At 43.9% G+C, this 21271-nt stretch overlaps 1 protein-coding gene across 1 annotated transcript in view; it reads right to left on the bottom strand.

The window, feature by feature from the left end:
- ANTXR1 (anthrax toxin receptor 1) overlaps positions 1-21271 on the bottom strand; it is a 105441-nt gene that overhangs the window by 424 nt on the left and 83746 nt on the right. The window contains exons 17-18 of the mRNA XM_009327212.1: positions 19421-19501; positions 7-182 (exon numbers count right to left, since the gene is read on the bottom strand). Of these exons, the coding sequence (XP_009325487.1) occupies positions 7-182; positions 19421-19501 (257 nt within the window). The remainder of the gene's footprint in view (positions 1-6; positions 183-19420; positions 19502-21271) is intronic.

Below are 21271 nucleotides of genomic sequence, written 5' to 3'. Positions count from 1 at the left end.
GAGGACGGGGATGGAGTGTGGGGTGTGGGTGAGCTGGGTGGAGGCGGGGTATAGATTGGAGCTGGGGGTGGGGGGTTGTAGATGGGTGCTGGAGGTGGAGATGACGGAGGGTATGCGTTGTTGAGCGGGTATTTGGGTGGGGCCTCTGTGTTCTTCACTCTGGTGAAATTGATGCAACGGCCCTATAACAAAAGAGAACAAAGTGGAAAAGCAGAGTTACTGATCGAGGCAATGGCATCGCAGCCGAGATACCTTCCTGGCTGTGTGCAAATCTGACGTCAGTTTAAGTATTCCTGGGCACACCGCTTTGTTCCCTTTCTTTCTCAGAGACAGATGTTATAAGAGCAAGTCCTGTGCCAAGCAACCAAGAGGTTAAACCCTAACAGCAGCTTTTGTAGTGAAGGAGGATGCAATCCTCTCATACTCTTTTCTGACTCCAGGATCTTTAAACAGAGCATCAAGTACTTCAAATCATACTGAAGCTGTGAGAGCTGGCAAGAGCTGTTCCTATTCTTCAGAGCTGGTGCCTGGGTCAGTGCACGACCCGTGGTCCCTGCCTCTACAGATGCCTCTTCCCAGACCTCAGTCTTAAACTTAAAACAGCATGAAATCTGGACTTTGCACCTTTGTAGCCTCTCTCCCCTTCAAATACCTGGCTTTTGTCTCCTATTTCTAATCATTTACCAACCAGGCAAAAGGAAAGATTTGTTTAACTAAGACAGTGTCTTGCTCAGAACTTTTCCTGAAATACATCAATTCTTCATTAGGATGTCTTGATATTCTAGTGCTCTTGAGAAGCCAATAAACTGCTTTTCTCGCTCTTCGGTGCTAAGATACAGTTTGTTGTACATTTTTAAACAAAACCTTTGCCCTCCAAGCTGTTCTTTTTTTTCTCTCCCAAGTTCCACCTGTGAAAGATCCCACTGTAAATACTCAAATGTCAGAATCAGCACTATTGTATTACGGATTCATTCTTTTAGATATGAAATCACCCAAAAAGGCACTAGAGGATTTCTGAGTCCGTACTTTGTTTTTGGATTTGTGAGCGTGAGCTTATTTTCTGTTTTCTTCTTTCCTCTCCCAAAGTAAATGTTTTTCCTGGTGAAAAAATGCCAAATGGAGCATTGGAGCATTGAGCCCGTGCAGGCTGGAGTAGATCAGCCACTTCGAATCCTCTGCACGGCTCTGTATCTTTTCCCTGCTGTACCCAGCCTATGGACAAATGCTCTGCAGAAGAGGGATCCAAAGTGAAGTAAGGAAGATGCTGGTAGAAAAGCAGAAAGGTGCTGGAGAAGGATTTGACAGGGATGAGAGGAGCTGGTGTGGAAGGGGCTGACACATAAAGAGATACAGACAGCTCCTCTCCAAGAGCTCTGCCAATTATATCATCATGCTCTGTGGATATGAAGAAACATCTGTCTGAGCCTTAGCCGTTCAGCAGAGGAAAGTGGATTCCTTGCTGAAGCAATGAAGTATGCAGAGCAGCCCACAGCTGAGTGCAGGCTGTCTTGTGCAAGCAAAGGTTATTTAAGGAAAACAAAAATTTTACAGCGCCTTGAACTGCATCAAGTTCAAAATGAGAGCATCACCTCAGGGCTGCTCTAAGCACGGTGGCAGCTGAACCCCCTCTGCATGGCTCGGCCTGGCCTTCTGTCAGCAGCTGGCAGCAGGAAGAACCTCTGGCTTCAACGCAGGCTCTCCTCGAGGAGTCAGACTCCAGGGCAGAGCAGAGACCCACGTAACGGTCATGAATACGCCCACGGTAATGCCCCTCCTTGAGGATTAATGCTCTCTCAGTTAAGGCTTATCCTTACAGCACGACAACACAGAGGGGAAAAGGGAGGAGAGGCTTGACCACTGCTCCGTACACTGTGCTACCATTAGCATCTGTGCAGCAGGTACATGTTCTCCATCCCTTGCGCAGGACAAAATGCCAGTACAAAATGAAGTGCCAGAGTGGGCAATGCCCCTGACCAGAAACACTATGCTCCCTCCGCAGCATCCCAGCATCTCCGGTGCTGGCCAAAAAGGGGGCACCATCTGATAGGCAGAGGAAAGCCTGAAATAAGCACACCGTTGTCTCATCTCAGAGCATCCCTGGTTCTGTTTGCTCTTTGTGGGCTGGTGTCTCTGCTTTAATGTTGTTTTAATGCACTTTGCTGTGGTTTTAAGTAAATATTGTGGGGCAGGCCTGCTGAGTGAGTGGAAGTCTGAACGCAAGATTAACCAATTCTACTCAGACCCCCCCCCCCATGACAATATTTTCCTTGTTCTAGTTCCACGTCTCCTGCAATGCAACTTTAGTAGTTTCAGACTATTACTTGCACTAGTTTTGTTTTCTTTATTTATGTTGAGAATAAAATAAACCTGAACAAAAAGCAGCAGTCCAGGAATCCCAGCCAGAGAACAAAAAGTTGTGATTGTTTTTGTGTGGAGGGATACTCTGTCTGGATGCTCCAGGGATGAGGTTATGGTACTGCTGATCCAAATGGAACTGAGCACCGCCCTAAGAGCATTCAAGAGGGTACAGTGAGGCTCAGAAATCTTTGGGTTTTGGGCTGGGGCAGGGCTTGAGGACTAAAAACCATCTCGTACTCACGGCAATGCTCAAGGCACTGTCCAAAATGGTAAGAGAGTACATCCTGTGCATCCTGTGGACTGGCAAAGATTTGACTTCTTGTTGATCAAAACTGGCTTGGATAGAACAGCAGTGCCATTATCATAAAAAAGGTGCTAGCAATTCATACCGACATATAGCTGCACTATGTTTACACTAGTTTTTGTAGTCAGCTATGATCTAGTGAGCCTGTGTCCATGAACTACTGCTTATATCCATGACTAATGATAACTTTTTCTCCAGTAATAGGGTTGCTTTGAAATTAGAGTTCTGTTTTCAAACGATTAAATCTCCACTGTCCTTGATAACAGTGCTTTAACAGGGGCTTGTTGGACATGCTGTCTGGTTTGAACATCTAGTCGGACTGGAGTCTGAGCATAAGCCACTCAGACGCAGACCAGAGAACAGACAGCACGGGAGTGCAGACACAAGAGCCAGACTTGATCCAGAGCTAGCACAGCATGTAGCTGTACTCATCAGATACCTCTTCCCCATTCCCTTGTGCATTATGCTGGTCTAACATCAGAGTTCAAACCTTCTTCCCCTTAAAACAGGATAGAGCGCGCCTTCTTCTCAGCTCAAGCATGCCATTCCCTATCCCCTCCTATTTCCTTTGCTGTCTGGGTCAGCTGCTCTGCAGCGAATTGACAGTGACCCGTTTGGCAACACTTTCTACTACTGTGCAATGGGTAATTCTGCAGGGCATCCAACATGTGTGAAGGGCAGATACGCAGTTCAGGCTTTCTCCTCCTTTCACGTGAACTGACAGACCAAGGGAGTTCTTGAGTTTCATTTCTTGACATTTCTTTCATCCATGCAGAAGGGGGGATGGGGAGAGAACGCCAGATAGGAGTTTTCAGTCCAGATGGACTGAGATGGACTTTGGCAGCTATACTGCCTCGGAGGAGATGGAGAAGCCAACATCTCCTAGAGGAGGAGAATTGTCAGATCGAATGACAAGGAGATATCCAGGAAACAAATTACTATGCCACTGCACATGAGAGACAGAAAATGTTTTACTAGTGCCCTGGGTACAAATGCAAATCAGACCCAGGAGGAAGAGAGCTACCAAAAAGCTGGATGTTAAACAGCTATCTTGTATCTAGGAATATGATAACAGATACAAAAGTGCAGAGGTTGTGCTAGCCAGAGTTTGACCACAAACAAGTAATCCTAGAGCTCCAGAAGACCCAGCTTTCTCTGAAATGCATGGCAAGAGATGTATTTTCCCACCTGCACTTACCAGACGGGGACCCTGATTCACAGCTGGGCTTTGTACCATGCAATTGCAATAGAAAAATAAGACGCCAGCATCATCGACCTACTCCATGGTTCAGTGCTGTTTTATCTGGAAAACTGTCTGGATGAAGATCAAGTTGGCTGGCTAATCACCCATCCATTCAAGCTTTTACAGGGCTCTCCATTGCCAGCACAGTTCAGTTCATCCCTCAGATAACAGAAGTTGACCGGAGCAATAACAGACCCTCTAAATAAATGGGCCCAAATGCCTTGTTCAGCCTTGGCATCTGGATGCAAAACCAGAGCGAGTGCCTGAGGTACTACAAGTAAGAGGAGTGCAGGATCTCTCTACAATCAGTGGAAACATATAGACCTTCACATGACTGTGATTTTAGGAAGGTCTCAAAGGCCACCAGTTAGCAGCCCCTCTTGGCTATCTACCAAGGTTTATCACCTCATTTAGGTGTCCAAATTTAGATGGGGTGGATGTGGAAGATGGTGGCAGAACATCCAGGAAGCAGGAAATGAACCCATTTCCACTAAATGCTACTTTGGATCCTTAAACAGAAGTCACCTTTCATCCCAGGAGAAAAAACTCCTTAACCAGATTATACCACAGCTTTGAGAATAAGAGGAACCAATTCTATTAGTCTTTCTAGCAGGGAGACAGTAGTTGGAGATATAGAATGTATGAACATAGGGAACGGGCTGTATATTAAAAGGCTGCTGTGTTGAACGCCTTGGCTAGGTTTTATTTCCCTTTCTGCAGCCACAACGCTTCAGGGGGGAGAGTCACAGCTGTGCCTCAGAAGAGACAATTGAAGCAATATGGAGACATTATTAGATCTGAAATTTAGTGGAATCAGCAAAATCAGTGAGGGCAATTCACTCTCGCATTTTATGTTGTTTTTCTAGAGAGTACTGCTCGCAGGCATATGCATAATGAATTCTGCTTGGAGTTGCCTTGCTCTTTCACCTTCAACAGCTAATTATCTTAGGGATGAAGGCAGGCAGCACTGCTTCTAGGACAACAAAGCACTCAGCCGTGGGAGGCTGAGTCTCCTCTGACCACGGGCCTCGCCCTGTGAGCTCTTTGCATGCAGAGTGCCGTAGGGTTGCACACTTGATCCAAGCTTTTCCTTTTGTTCTTCACATCTGGTTGATTGAGGAGTGCTGCCAGGGTTGAAAGAGAAGGGTGGGATGTGGGATGAGGGGGACATTAGGCTACTGAGGTCGTAGCACAGGGTGGCGGTTGTTGAGCATTCAAGAGAGCGAGCTGGAGCATTTGTGTCTTGGACGCGGACATGGCAAGCAGAGGCGCAAAGAGCAGCAGATGCCTCAGCCAAGATGTGGCATTTCCTAAGAACTCCACAGTCTTGTTCAAGCCACTTCCCACCTCCTCTTGCCTCTCCTTCTGCTTTTATCTGAGTCTGGAAACTAACTGGGAGAGGGACTGTCACTTGGAGCACAGTGCACAATGACCTGCATAGAGACATTGATAGGGATTCAGCACGTTGAATCCAGCTGTGGGGAAGATGGACCTTTCTCTTGGGACACTGCAGTATTTCTTTTTTCTCTAACCAGCTAGCTCTCTGGACCCCATCACAGCAGGACTCAAACTAGGAGGAAGCTTTTTTCTTTGTTTCATTTCAGCCCTGCTCTCTGTGGTTCCAGCTGGTCAGGGTGAGGCTCACAGACGGCAAAGTGGAAAGGTAATTTAGGAAAGGGAAGTTGGTCCCAGAGCAGTGGCATGCCCTCCACGGTACTGAAAAGATATCTCTTTAACAGAGGAAGATGGAGCACATTTTTCTGAAATGAAGATGAAAAATGTTTCTGTTTCTCTTGGTTTCCTATCAAGCTGGAATTAATACCTGGAAAAATATCAACATTTTAAGATCATAAAACACTGGGACTGGCTTCTGAGCTCCTGGGTTTAAAAAGAGGCACTGGAAAAGATATGATTCTTAATGTTGTTTTGTATGGATCATTAGTAATTCAAACTTTCCATAAACAATATCCTGGCTTACCCTGTTGTTATGAGAAAGAGGAGAGAGAAATAAAAAGAAATACAGAAATAAAGAAAAGAGAAAGAGAAAGAAAGAGAAAAAGGAAAAAAAAAGAGAGGAAAAAAAAGAAATGTAAAAATTAACTTGTGATTTGACACCTGATTCTGAATCAAGCATGCACAAAAACTTGTAGGAGATACTGGCCAAATGAATAACAGGCAAACATTAAATATATGTAAGAGTTACCACTAGTCTCTGCAAAGACAGGATTTACTAAACTGTAGCTACTTTAAAAGCAAAGCACATACATGGATGTGAGAAACTAACACTAAATTCTCCAAGCCAAACGCTCCCTACCAAAGATCCCAGGTGCTTGATTTGAACTCAGTCCAGGCATGAAATTTCCACAAACATCTGTGAGGGTGATGAGTGGGGAAGAGAAGGAGGAATACAGAGTGGAGAGTCACAGTGAATCTGAGCAGCTCTGAGCCCCACAGGGAGAGGAAGGTGGTAAACTGGCAGTTTGCCTGTCTGCAGCCTGCAAGAGCCAAGTGGCACAGACAGCTCATGCTGCCTCTCCTGTGGCTGCAGAGAAAAATTGCCTATAGCCAACGTGGTGCGGATCCCCTCTTGTGGAAGTGGTCTTTGCATAGGGTACTTTACAAAACCTCTTTCAAAAAATGCATCCCTTTGTGCCTGGACAAAGGTGATACTGGGAAAAGGCCAGGGTGAGAATAATCAATATCGGCTTCTCACCAACATTTTATCATTTGGGAACAGCATTGGTCGGGGAGCTCTTGGATTCCCAGGGGGTTTTGCTGCTCTGAACCCCTGTCAAGATAACCCCCAAAATACCAGGCGGCTTCTGCTATGTGGTAGGATTCTGCGAGCTTGAAATATCCCTGCTTGCACGACCTGAGCTGGCAGCGTGCTGTCTTTTAAATCACACAAGGGTGTCTGGAGACAGTTTTAGGAAACTGTTAACTAGCTTCTGGGCTTTGTTAGCCAGCCTCTCTCAGTGAGATCAGTCTGTGTTGAGTGTGCTTGGTAATGCCAGGAAACACTGCCTCCTGCAGCAAGCACGCTAATTATATGGCTACCTCTGTATCTGTTAGTCACTGAACAACTATTAAAACTGTCTCATTTCGTGATAAAACATCACCGCAACAAAACCATTCCCATCTGTGTCTCATTACTAAATACAGAGCCTAGAACTCAGCGTTGCTCATAAAACCTACTGTACCCAAGGCATTCTTGCCACCTTGGCCACTCAATAAATAATAAATTGGAGGCTTGACCTGTTTTCTCCCAAAATTAAGAGGAACACTTCCATTGATAAGATTATCACTCCAACAGGGTTCTAATAACCTGGTCTCTTATTGCAGAGGCAGCACTGAAAACTACGCACTGTTATGGTTTACCTTAGAAGACCTTGTGAAACGTACTGCAGAGTGATAAAGTTTGGAGCAAGATCCAGTTTTCTGTTGGGTCTCAGTACTACATGCCATGCTAGATTTGACTTTCTAACTCCCAGGAACAGAGTGGTACAAAACAGTATTTCCTTCTGGAGCCAGTAAGGAGGTGGGATTTACTCCAAATGAGAATGATAAACACATTATCAAAACTAGTGACAAGTGATCTTACACATGGTCACTGAACTCCAATTATATCAGAGGCAGTTTCCTACACTGCAGACAAGCAGCTGGTCTAAATTCAGAAGGAAAAAAGAAGCTGAAAAACCTTTCTTTGATGCCTTAATATGGTTTGGTCTATTCAGATGTTAAAGCAATGGTTTGTATTTGTATGTATATGATCCTGTTCTGTTCAAGCAACCCAAAAGCAGCATACATTCAAGAATAGAGGAAACTGCTTTAAACACCATGAAGTATTGCAGTTTTTGTAGATCTTTCACAGAATTTGAAATAAGTAAGAGCTTATTTAGAGTATCAGCTCAGTCATGTTGGCTTATGACTAAAGCTCGCATATACCTGTGTATATAGCACGGTGTATCTGAGGGCCCTACAGTACAAAGAGTGGTTCTGCCAATTCAACCGCCAGTTGAAATCTTGCTTATAAGCTTACTCGTAACTTCTCATCTGAGCCTGGCTCTTCAGACCTACCACAACCCAGATAATACCCATTGCTCTGCCAACCTCTGGTTCTTGATAGTTGTAACTACATTATGCAGGACTGAACCAGCTGGGGAACCTACTGAAAAAACATTCAGAGCAAACTCCTACAAAAAGTGAAACAAGATGATACAGGCTTCTACCTTGCCAAATTCAAGCGTGGGAATGAGCTTAATAGCCTCAATCTTTGGCTCATGCCAGAGTTCAGGAGCGTGGCTCTTTCAGTGATGAGCGGGCATTTGTGTGTCAGCAAACAGGCCTGATTACTTTTGCAGGACCTAGTTTTGGCTTATTTATGCTGTGGGATGGGTGTCATTTCCAGGAAGATCTGGTCATTCTTCCCATTGTCTTTCTGGAAAGAGGTAGCTAGTCTTGGAGAAATGCTAAGTGACACATCAAAGACTGCCTCACACAGGATTGTAATCTTTCATCTGGAGGTTGAATAACAAAGTCTACAGTGTATGAGGAAAAGAGAAAAATTCAAATGAAAAATGAAACACATTCTTTTGGCAGTGATAACTGGAACAACTAATCAAGGGCAGTGGTAAACAACCCTCTAGAGAGGAAGAAAGAACCTGCAGGACCTTGCAGCCTGCAGAAATTGGTGATCTGGGGAGGATCTCTCTGTATGCAATTTGTCTTTGGGCAAAGAAGACAGGGCATGGTTCAGGACAGGATCTTCCACAACGTGAACGCAGGAAGAACACAACTCAATAGCTGTTTTCACGTTACATGACTCAGGAAAATTACCCTGTGCAGGGCAGTGCTAAAGGCTCAAGGAAACGGGAATTACTGTCTGCTGAACATTGTCCTACCAGTATTTAGTGAGAAATAATTCCCATCCCTGCAATCTCTGTTTGCTAGATTTGCCTTGGCTTCTAAGGCAGATCTCTGACCATCAATGTCAAAGGCATAACCTTGTAATTCTGTCTAGGGGAAATTTTGCCCTGGATCGAGATATGACTTGGCCACTCCCTTTTATGAGCTGGCTACTCCCTGCTTCAGAAACAGAGGTCCGGCAGCTCAAGAGCCAGCTCTGTGCTTTGTTTTTACAGTAACGGAGCAGTCTGCTTTGCAGTAGTCCTGCAAGCTGATGAGCAGATCACTGGGTTTTTGGCTTTGGAGCTGTTAGTTCCAGGAAAAAGAGCTAATGTTTAGGTTAACTTTTCCATGGCTATTAATGGAAAACCACACAGCAATAGTATGTGCGGAGAGGTTACAGTTTTGTTCTTAAGCTCTGCAGCCTATCAACAGGAACCTGCTAGGTTAGACTTAATGATAGGTTAAACAGTAGCTCCTTATTAGCGCCTGTACGTTTTTGAGTCTGCAGAAAGAAGAATCATCAAGCAAGTAGCAACATAGCAAGGTATTGGTATGGGGTGACTTGAGAGTCCACACGACTGCTTTTATTCTCAGGTCTGAAAAGGGAACGTGGTCTAGTGTTTAAAGCAGGGGAATTTGAAATAATTTCTCCTGGTTTCTGTTCTTTGTTTCAGGAGGAGGTTTCTATTCGTGACACCGTGAAACAGCAGTGTGAAATTAGACAATTACCTTCAATCTGAATTTCCTCATCTCTAAAATAGACTCCTAATTCAAAAAAAGAGAGGACTCAGAGGACTTTCCACGGTGATAGATTTTGCTCACGTGCTTTGTGATATTCATAGTTAATTAGTAATACCTAGCCTTCCCCATATTACCATTCATCTTGGCTACTCTATAATGAAACAAATTTCATGACTTTCAGTGAACTCACTGGAGCTTTGTGTGGCAGAATTTGCTCCTCAGTATCCAATTATGAACAAATAATTACAGCTTTGGGGATGTTTTCATTGGATTTGTGCACTCCAAGCAAAGACCCAGGCTAACTGCTACATTCCTTCTGTATTTTTTGATATAGCTCTAACAATGCAGCCTTAAGTTAGAAACAGTATTCCTGTGTGCCAGCAATACTTAATGGGCTTTACAGTTCCTCATGAACCTGCTAATGGCTGACGACCAATCATTGGTGCTAATGCTGAAATAAATTGCCTTTGTGCTCCCCATGGTCTGTAAGTCACTAGTGGTACGGGTTGGGATGTAGGCCATGATTTACCAAGTACAGGTGCCTACTGCTTGTAGGGACATACAGGAAGGGGGTCTTCATTACTGGTAGAGTCCTGCACTCCTCTTTGAAAGAGACGGGGCTTTGCATATCCACTTGCCTTGGGCAAGGGGCGGCACACACAGCACAGTACCTGCAGGTTTCAGCGGGACACCAATTACAGCAGAGATAAGAGGGAGAGCTGAAGCCCTGGCAACAGAACAGCATTACATAAAGCAGCACAAGGCCAGCTGGAGTTACACTAGCCACCCACACAGGGTGGTTGCTCCCCTGCCATGCACCACTGTGTCTCTTTATGGCTCTTCTGAAATACCACTTACATGTTTGGAATTGGTATGTGTATTAACAAAAACGGATCAGGAAGCAGGGCCCTGCAGTTATTAGGACTTACACATGTGTAATGCCAGGGACGGTTGACCAGAGAGGTACGGCTCTAACACCACCAATGTTATGCTTCAATTTGTCTGTTTTGTGACACACTGATATGGTGTGAACCACTCTACCGACTGTCCCACTCCTAGATCCACTGTGCCTTTGCCTTCACAACTTCCATCCTAAATCTTCAATCTGATGCTGTTTGCTCTTTTTGCACTTTGTGCAGGATATTTGCCCAGGGAGCTGCAGGTATCACATTCTTTCACATCCAGGATGGGGGCCTGACCAAGGAGAGCCAAGGATTGAATTAAGCTGTAGTTTAAGTCATCCCTTTCTGTGCCTTGGACTACAGGTAAAGCATCTGCTGTCGGTGCTTTTGTTTCTGGGTGGCTTTGCATGCCTATCAAATCCCTGAGGGCCCTCTGATCACTGATGTAAGACCTAGGGTTCCCCTCACAAGTTCTCGGTGCAGATGGACCCAGACACAGTCCAAATTTTTCAGCTGGGGCTGCTGCTTATTTTTAGGAATTTATTGCAATCCCACAGGAAACAACGACCTCGCTTTCCCATAAGGATAAGGAGAATAAGTCCAGCCCACTGCTGGAAGCTGCAAGAGGAAAACACAACACAAATGCAACATCTACATTCATTCAGCAAGAAACGTGCATGGGAGAGATGGGTTTTCTAGACATCTGTCACAAGGTGATTCTCTGTGCATCAAAATCCTATTCTTTCTGTTACAGGAGTTTCACTTCCTATGTTTTTACTGATTTCTAAGAAACTATACACCTACTGAACAAATTTGCAATGTTTTCTGTGAGAATTTACATACTTACACACTTCTCTGCATCTTGCCTCCTGGGTTCTGCAATTCGACCCCCATAGCATAGCTTTATTATCATTGCACTGCTCCAGTAAGGGTTTTACTCCAATAGTTATTTCATTCACCCCACAGCTGCAGAACTACTCACTCCATGCAGAGGAAAGTTTGAACTATGTTGTTCCATTGGCTTGTTTTGCCTTCTGCTCTTTAAAACAAACTAGGAACCCCTTTTGTTTCTCAGCTCTTTATACTGAAGGCTGCCCTTTCCATAAGCCCCACGCAGGAATATCCTCTGAGCAGAGAGCCTGCCCAGTCCCTCACTGCTCTGGAAATCTCAAGTCAACACTTAAGTAGTGTAATTTGCCTCAATTCAAATCACACTTTACAGTAAAGCTCAGCACTTGTGATTGTTTCAGTGGTGTACTAAAATCCAGACAAACTCTGTTTCGTACAGCTTCTCAGAGGAGCAAAATGCAGTTGTGTGTTTGGGGCTAGGGAGGATGGGAGGGGAAGAGGAACCAGGATGGAAACACAAGCACCTGCCTTTGCATCAAGAGGGGAGGTAGTACTGAGTTAGATGAAGAAACCCACATCACCATTTAAGTACTTGCACCTAGACATCTGTCCTCTGGCAAACAAAAATATATTCTGCAAGTTTTGCACAGTTAGACACACCTGACAGTCTAATTCCCTGTCCCACTAGTCCAGAAGAGTATTGCTCTAACCCAGCAAAAGTTTTGCACTCTCCCGCTCCTATGGCCTGGTCTCCTGAGGCAGTGCCTGCTCCGGGCTCTAACACATGTGCAGGCACACATATATTCAGTTTTGGCTGGAACTCTGCACTGCTCCTTCTTTGGAAGCTGCATGGGAGATGGGCTGAGGGAGAATGAACTAACAAGAAGAGTTGTTCCTTGTGGTTAAAGAAAGATTTGAACTACATCAACAGATTATTCCAGCTGGTGTTATAGAGCCACTGTTTAGCATTCAGATAAGTTAGTACTGCCACATTGTCTCAGTGTTTCTCACTGTATCTGTCTATACTTGTTCTTGCTCCTTGCCTCAAACAAGGCTGAGATTCTGGTTTTATTTTACACCTGTACAGCACCTGGCACAATGGGTTTGATTTAAGCTGATGCCTGGAGCATATGAATACACCACTATAATGAACAAGGAGCAAGGCCCCAGGCTATGTAGCAGCACTGACCCTCTCTTTTTAGTTTAGATTTAATTTCCTTCCATTTCAGCACTGTGTGGGCAGTGGGAGATGACTAGTTATTTCCCAGATAGGTCTTTGCAAGTACACAGCTTTCTCCACAAGACAGGGAAAGTCATGGAAAGGAGACTTCGTTTTCTGAGAGTTTGAATTTGCCAGAAATAAAGAGACACTCACATCCCTCAAATGGCACAGCAGCCAATGCTAATCTCCTCTGTGAAACACCCAATTATGTACGGCAGATTAAAGATTTTTCAGGTTTTTCAAAGCATAAGAACAGACAGAGAAGAAAGAAATTTTACTGTAACATGGTAATGATTCAGGCTGCTTTTTTTCCTCTGCATTTTTTTTTTAGACATAATGATGACTGCCCACTCAGCTAGGAGTGCTTAGCGGGGGCTGAACTGAGAATCATGGTCTGCTGAAACAGGTAAACTCCTGGCACAGGTGCCAAAGATGGTGTGTGGACAGACTTGGCAAAGTTAGCTCCCAGTTCCTACTGAGTTTCTTCTTGTAACATCTCAGCTTGCAAAAGAAAAATTAACTCTGGCACACCATGTAAGAACCATTGCTGGACTTGTACTTTAAACTATCTGAGCACCATACAGGTCTAAAATGTACAGACCTGAACCTCCAAACCCTGAATCTCCATGTTTACACCCATCTATATTTACCTATATAAGCACAAAATGAAAATGCAATTAATGCAATGCAATAAAAATTTAAAATATAATTTGCTCCCAGATCGAGATGTTCCTGGCCAAGTCTGAGCTTGAAACACATTTTAATAATCTCCCGATAAACTCCTGACAGAACGATGTTTATCATGGAAATGCAACTGACACTTTGAAGAGACACTAATTATTTGGATCCTGTGCTTAGTGAGTAATTTGCACAAATAAGCATTCCATTACTCCTTGATAAAAGCGATAAAGTTTTTTAGAAAATACATACGTTTTTACATCACCCCTATCTGATGATGTTTCAAATGTAAAAATAACCTCATTAATGCTGACAAGAATGCAAACCTAGTCTCTCGAAAATGTGAGAAGACCACAGGAATCCCATGTGACTCTGACTTCCTTGCCTTATTGGAAACATCTGTGTCTGTTGGTAACCTCAAACCATTTCCAGGTTTGACTCCAAAAAAGGAATTTCACAACCTTTTTGCGCATCTCAGCCTCTCTGGGTGCACTTCAAAACAGGTCCTGAGCATCCCTCTCTTCTCCTTTTGCTTTGGGATAAAAGATGCATTTTTAAAAGCCTTCTGCAAACCAGACCAAAGTTCACTTCATGGTTTGTTCTTGCAAATAGAGACAGGCATGTGGCCAGGTGTTGCAGATATAACAATATGCTGATCAGGACCTGTTGCTGATACCAATCTGACCTTTCACAGAGCTATAGTGGTCAAAGCCAGGTAAGACTCTGGTTCAAGCTGCTGCCACACTATGGGCAGGCATCCTTTCTGGCAGTTCTCCTTGAAGGGGTCTCAGCTCTCTGTTGTCCAGAAACTTCTAACCCTCTATCCAGCACTTACTAGTCAGTTATTTCTATAATTGTACCTTTTGCAGTGAAGAAACAGTCCTAGTACAAGGCATCTCAACCTTGATTAAAGGGTTCAGGGCATGAACAGACAAAAGGCAAAGAGAAGGGACTGTCTGAGGTCACACACACTGGAATCTTAAGTGTCAGTCCCCACATTATCTGCTACAGTGTATATAAATCGCAAATTTATTAGTCACTACCCTTGAACCAATGTCTTGTTTCAGACTAATGAGATCTTCAGGGCAGGGAATGTCTTTCTTGACAATTTGTATAGTACCTAGGAAGCTGCGTGGGCTACAGCAGATAAACAGTAACAATTAGTCAACACAGTGTTTGAAGCTGAATCCATGTTTCATTCTACGCAAGCGATCTTTTTGAACAGCTCAGCTAATGTGCTGGCAGTGGATAAAGTAACTGATTATAGCAAGGGATTGCTTATATATGAAAATGATGTAACCCTGGGATTAAGTCCCATTCCCTTTTCAGGCTCCAAAGCAAACAGAGATGCCTTTCAGTTATTTTTCATCTGGCTTCACTTTTTTATGTTGACCAGTGGGTGAATTAAGGTGCCCATTCGACAACACCAAGACTCTGAAATCTGCTTCCTTCTTTTCTTCAGGAAAGAGAAGGAAGGAGGTACAAATTGCTTTCAAAACAGCTCCTCCTTGTATCTTTTAGGAATACCATATGGTCAAAGGCTCCTGTCTGCAAATTTCAGGCTCCTCTTTACTAGCCATAAATTTTGCCTGCAAGGGTTTGAATATTTATTTAGCCTGAGAATGCACCATGTGTTGGGTTCTTAATCTGGTGGCTCTGTTTGAGGCTGCTGGTAACTGTAGGATGCTTTGCTAATCACTGGTTCTCTCATTCCCAGGGCACGTCCTTGCTGCAAAGACTGCAGTTTGGACATGCTAGTTTGCTGCTAAGTAACTCTGAAGTATTTATTCAGCTTGTGTCGTGAAGTCTACACTGAGCGGCTGCACGGTATGATTGAAACTGAGCTAGTTAGTCTGAAACTCCTCTGGGTGACTGCCAGGTAGGTGAACCAGAGCGCCCAGCCCAGCCTCCATTGCCCAGCATTCCTGTAGAGGACCTGGGATAGGAGTGACGGGTGGCCTGGTCCCCTGTGGCACAGCAGATAGCATGCACCGCAGCACCCTGTGAAAGGATGGCATTGGGATGAAGTTAGGCAGTCAGGAAAAAGCTGGAAAACTGAAGCTGCCCTGCCTTGTGCAGCAATACCTCAAAGCCCTGCGTCTGACTGCCTGAAGCTTCCTGTCTTCCGCAACTGGCCAGGATTGGTTTACACCAGTGCATCAGGGCTGAAGTTTCAAACCATCTGTGCCTCCACTTTAAAGCCACACGACTGGCTTGGAGTTGTCAATACCAGCTCTGATGGACCCCCTTTGCTGACAAGCTGGGTAGAGCCGTCCTTTACCTACGTTTCCCAGTAGAACAGGATCAAATGCAAATTTGCCAGTGGACAGCTATGAAAGTCCGCAGACTTGTGGCAGAAGATTTTGTAACCTGATGAGGACCAAGTCTGTCCTTGCTCTCTCCCTGGTCCACGCTGCCTGGTCCAAAGGAGCTATTTGGAATCACATGGAGAGGCCACAGGAATTTATAGCTGAGATCACCACTGCCAAAATGACTCTTACAGCTCTACCCCACTGGTTAATCTTTAGCGCTGGCAAACCCTACACCAGAAACACATGGCTGGGGGAGTGTCTAGGTGTCTGTGTGTAAATGTGCAGGGCTGCCTGGGTGCGAACATCCTCCACAGTGCTGTCCTTCAGCATCTCCTGCACTAGGAACATCTAAACCTGTTGGATACAGCCCGTTGGCCTCAGTCTGCATGTCAGGTCAAGGAGGTGACGTGCCATATCTCAGAGGACTGTCAAAAGACACCTTCCTCACACTAGCTGTCAACCGTCAGAGATACCATATGCTTGGCAGTATTCCTGACATGTGACTAGGTGTATAAATGTGTCTGCTAAGCGACCCAGTGCACAGGCCATGCATCCATCACAAAAGTGGTCCTGTCTTTGGACAGCAAAGGGTTGAAATGCTGTTGCTGTGAGTGTTGTTGCAAGCCGGAGAGATGCCAAGAACTACGTCCCAGGTTGGATGAAGGAAATGATGAAGAGATTATTACGCTTATATTAATCAAACATCCACTTCAGAGGAAGGGCTGTGTTTATAAGTAAGCCAGAGGCCCTCTCATTGTGATACTGGTGAAAAGTCTCCAAGCGAATGGCAGGGATTGGATCCAAGCTCATCAAACCCAGCCCTGACTTCCCGGGCGGGGGATTCTGGCCACACAGCTGTTTGTATGGGTAGAAATTTCCCATCATTTCAGTGCAATGCATCCGGTCCTTTTCTTTTGCAACACTGTCCTACAGACACAGGTTTCATTTCAAAAAAGATTTTCTGTGAAATCGCTCCTTTTCCTTCATATTTTTTCTTGCAAGGAAAGCAAACTGTTTGCGCTGACTCACGACTATCTGCATTGAAGGCACTGACAGCTGCAGTCAACACTGGCAGATGTTTCCATGCTGCCATCCCCATCAATTCAGCGCTGACCTTCCCACTGGATTTCCAATCACACCAACACACTAATGCATTTTACGAGATAATATTTGATGTTTGCTGACCTGGGAGAAGCCACTAGCCTTAAGGTAGCCTGAATGATGCAGAATTTGTATCCTAAGGTTTGGACATGCATTTAAATTTCTCTTAGAAGAACAGTGGCACAGAGAAGAATAGAGGGAGATTGGCAGGGATCAGATAGGGCTCAGAGTCTCCTTATTTTGTAAGGTGCAAGTTTTGCAACAATTTTTGCAACCTTTTGCTTTTCTTTTTGACTAATTTGTCTCCCAAGGCATAACTGTAGATTGTGGTAGTTCAGTTAACAGCAATGTTGCCTCATTCCTTCCCAGTTCCTTGCACAGAAGCCTCTAAATGTTGTAAAGCCAACCTTCCTAACGCCCAGCTCTGGTAAAATCACTTTCTGTGTCTGCAAAGGAGAAAGTGAGGTATGACAGACTAAGCCCAGCATCCAAATCACAGGGAATGTCTATAGCAAGAAGGGAGATGACTCAGAAATCTCAAAGCTGAACCCAAGTGCTTGAAAGCTAGATTCTTCTCCCTACTTTAAATCTGAAATAGGGAAACAATCCCCACATTTTTGCTGAATAGGGGAGGGGAAAACCCTACCTAATTCTGCCATTTCAGCTGTGTAAACTAATGAATGTCATTTTAGTGTTTTACAGTGAGTTTTCATATTGGTTTTGCCTGTACTGTTGGGAGTGACATCACCTGGCAGTTATGTCACTACTGTAAAGGAATAAACGTAAACTGCTCACTTAAGTCTGAAAGTGATTAAAAACATCAAGAGGGTTACACATGGTTATTCAAAGAAGACAAACACTCAGGCTCTTATTTTGCTTATGCGAAGGAAAACAAATGTTCTAAGAACAGTCTACCCTCACAGAGAGTCCGAGAAGGACTTCATATCTGCACAGGAAAGTGCCCAAACATTTGCAAGTCTTCCAGGAGTCAGCTGGAGAGAAACAGGTATTTTAGCAGCTATAAACCTGGGTGCATTTTCAGCCAGCTTCTCTTTCACACTAAATTATACTTGCACACAAGTCAGAGATCCTTTATAGCACAGCAGAATCAAAAAGAGCTTAATCTACTTCGAGGCTGGATCATATAACACCTATATGGGCTAATTCTGCTATTGCTTATGCTGACAGGACACAGAACTGCATATCTGAGAGATATATCACCACAAAGGGATGGAGCCTGCTGTCAGATGCACTAATATAAATTGCTGCTAACTGTATCGGCTTCAGTTAGACTGCTCTGGATTTTCCCCAGCATAAATGGAAGTAGCATCTTTCATGTAAATAATCCTAGCTCGTCAAGACAAAAAAATTATTTATAGAATAGGTGTTCTTCAAACCCTGATTTCTGTGGGAAAATTGCCAGGCATTAGCAATCTGTACATTATGACCTTTTCTCCTAGAAATCAGTATCACACTCAGTGAATATATTTTAGCAAATCTTCCCCCTGAAGGAATGAAATATTAAACCTTTTTATTCACAAAAGTTCATTGGTCCTGCATTCAATGGAAAAATCTTACAGGGAACAAAAAGTTACAGAACTATGATTCTCCACCAAAAAATTACATTGTTGTTCCATGTGCAGTTGAGTTTCTTGAAGCCTTCACAATGCTACACAGTTACTTACACTTTGGGCCAAATATATTCCTGAAGCAACTCCAATCTCCCTTGTTGATTTATGTCAGAGGTGTGTAAATCCACTGCACGAACATTAATATAACTGACATTTTTCACCATGAGGTGAATATGGACAGAGGCTCAGAGAGATGTTGAATCTCTGCCCTTGGATTGGGAACAGCCCTGGGCAACTAGGTGTAAATTGCAAGGAGTTAGGGGATGTCTTATGGCTACCACAGGGATTTCAATTCACCTGTGTTGTGTACCTTGAACACAGACTAAATTTGCAAAGCTTAGGTGCAGCTCTCGCTCTCCCTGCCCAGCTGCATGTCCCTGCGTGTCTGCTGGGTGCTTAGAGCTGAACACAACACATGAGTGTGTGTTGGCCACTTCAGTGCTCAGCTAGGTACCTGTAGAGATAGTTGGGGATAACTGTCCTGAAATGATTTAGGAAGCACCCAGACGTTTAATTCCACTGAAAAGGAAGAGATTAGTACCTTGGAGAGGAGAGGTAACTCTATAGTATCCTGCTGTCATAGATAGTATCATTCCTGTAAAGTGACATTGGTCCATTTTCTTCAATGGCTTCTGTTTCCACCCACAAGCACACATTAATGTATAGAAATTTGCAGGTTTTGCTAGACATATATGGGAACACTTCTCCCTCTCACACAACAGTCCAAACCTCATTCTGCAAACTTTGCTTTGTAAAAGTGCCCATGAAGTTTAAATTTATGTAGCAAAATATATATATATTTATGTGTATGTTCAGAACGTTATTCCAGAATGTAAGATTTTAATGAAGGAAAATATGCAGAAATATTCTTTACTATTCATTAGAATTAATTATGTAATTAATTGAAAGCAGCTATATTATCTAAGAGCAAGACTGTACTGGGCTCTTTGATGGCTATTTCTGTCACTGCACCTGGACAGTTTTCATACTTGAAACTGTATCAGTCAAACTGCATGAACTGCAGTTGCAAACAAAGCTGATAGATGTGACTGAATTTTTGTTTCTAAGCTATCATGAGTACCTGCCTTCAGTCCCACGTGTAAAGGCAGTCAGAAACTTTAGAGGAATTTTATTTTCCCTAGCTGTAAAAAAATATTTTGAGGCACAGTACCTTGTCTCCTGGCTGTGGGCGCATCACAGATACACGGTCATAACCTTTCCGCAGCAAGACCCAGAGAGCATCCAATTTCCCCTGCAATGAAATGAAACACGGTATTATCTTCTGTGCAAGAACAAGTGCACTGTGCAAAGTGCAGTGCAGGGACAATGCATCTTAGACCTACATATTTTTTACTTAATCATTTCCTGTGCTTATACAAGATGCTGAAGAGCAATGTTTTCTCTCACAGAAACTTGCTCCAAACTTGCTGCAAGTGCAAAGGAAGAGGCTTTCAGATGAGCGATAAGCAGGTATGTCTGACAGTCAACAGTACTCATGTGTCTAGCCTTTATGTATTCTTCTGAAAATCTCCAAAGGTAATAGGTGACTTAGATGCCTCCTGGGCTGAGAGAGAGTCCAATACCTACTCAGCTCCTGACATCGCTGCTAGCAAAATGCTAAATCAATGCAGAAAGTGATCAGGTGAATTTATACAATGCATTTCCTAACTATTCTGCCTCCTCCTCTGCTGGCTGAGTGGCTTGCCTCTAGCTCCAGGCAACCACTGTGACATACTAGAAATAATTTTGATTTATATCTCAAAACAATCTGCTGGGGAGAACTGACTGAAAAACTGTCTCTCCACACAGCCAAGACAGCTGAGTCACAGCTAGGTGCTGTGTAACGACCCACTTAATCTTTCATGTCAGCTACACGCTAGCAAGAGAGCATCAGGTTACTGGGTCTCACACAAGCTCCCCGGTCACACCCCATATGTCAGTTAATATTTGCATCTTTTCCAGGCAATAACACACATCTTTCAAAAGTCCCCCATTACTATGAGCTCAGTGTCAGCTGCCCTACAGATGCCACCCTCAACACATTGCACTGGTTTTGACAAGCTGTTCACCTCACTGTGTGGTCTCATACCCAACAGCCCATACCCAAATGCTCAACCTGTGCAGATGCACAAACCCAGAGAAAGTTTTGCTGAAAACCCAATGTGTTGAAATCTCTTGTTGACAGAAAGTTTGGCTGAGATGTGGGGTCGGACCCTCCCTGCCATTCCCGCAATGCTTCTCTGCAATGCAGACAAAGCGTTCATTCCTGATTGAAATTCAGCAGTGACACAAAATGCCAAGCCTGCGGTTATTTTCCAAATGAGCTGAACAAGGCCAGAAGGAGCAGCACAGGGCTCTGCAATGTAGAAATATCCACCAAATAATCTGCTCTGAAACATACATCTGCTGCTGAACGATTCCCTGCTATATCCCCATTCTAACAAGCCAGGGTTTCACTTTCAAAATGGATTCAGCTTCTGGGAGATCTGAAGGAGGGTTTACACAAATGCAGCACGTTGGCTGGCTCCATGGAAGGCTACAGACATGTTACAAGCTGAAGATTAATTTATCAAACTCTCTTCACATTAACTTCATTTGAGCCTTGGTCTGTTAAGTGCACGATACCCAGAGATTTGTAAAACTTTCTTGAGAGGGTTAACAACAGACAGTATTATTTATTAAGCTTTCCATTAATATTGTTCCGAATGCTACAAATGCTATGATATTAGAGCAGGCACCATGAGTGAAACCCATACCAGTAACAGTCAGTAAACTTTATTGTATCTGCAGAGATGGAGACAAGCTACTCTGAGAATGTACAAAGTTGTCCCTTGGTACAAAACTATTTCCCGTGGTCAAGAGTATCACACCCAAAGACCTAGCTACCCCTGACTGGACTTAGAAACTCATGTATGATCACTACCTGTTTCCTGGAAATAAAGACTACAAAAATTTTATGATAGCAGAATTGCTTCATATAACTATCATGGGGCAAAATTAAGCAAATAGAAACGTAAGCTGA

This window comes from Pygoscelis adeliae, unplaced genomic scaffold, assembly GCF_000699105.1.
Source record: "Pygoscelis adeliae isolate BGI_AS28 unplaced genomic scaffold, ASM69910v1 Scaffold187, whole genome shotgun sequence".
Taxonomy (NCBI): domain Eukaryota; kingdom Metazoa; phylum Chordata; class Aves; order Sphenisciformes; family Spheniscidae; genus Pygoscelis; species Pygoscelis adeliae.
The sequence above is the reverse complement of the archived record's forward strand: the minus strand, read 5'-3'. Positions and strand labels throughout refer to the sequence as shown.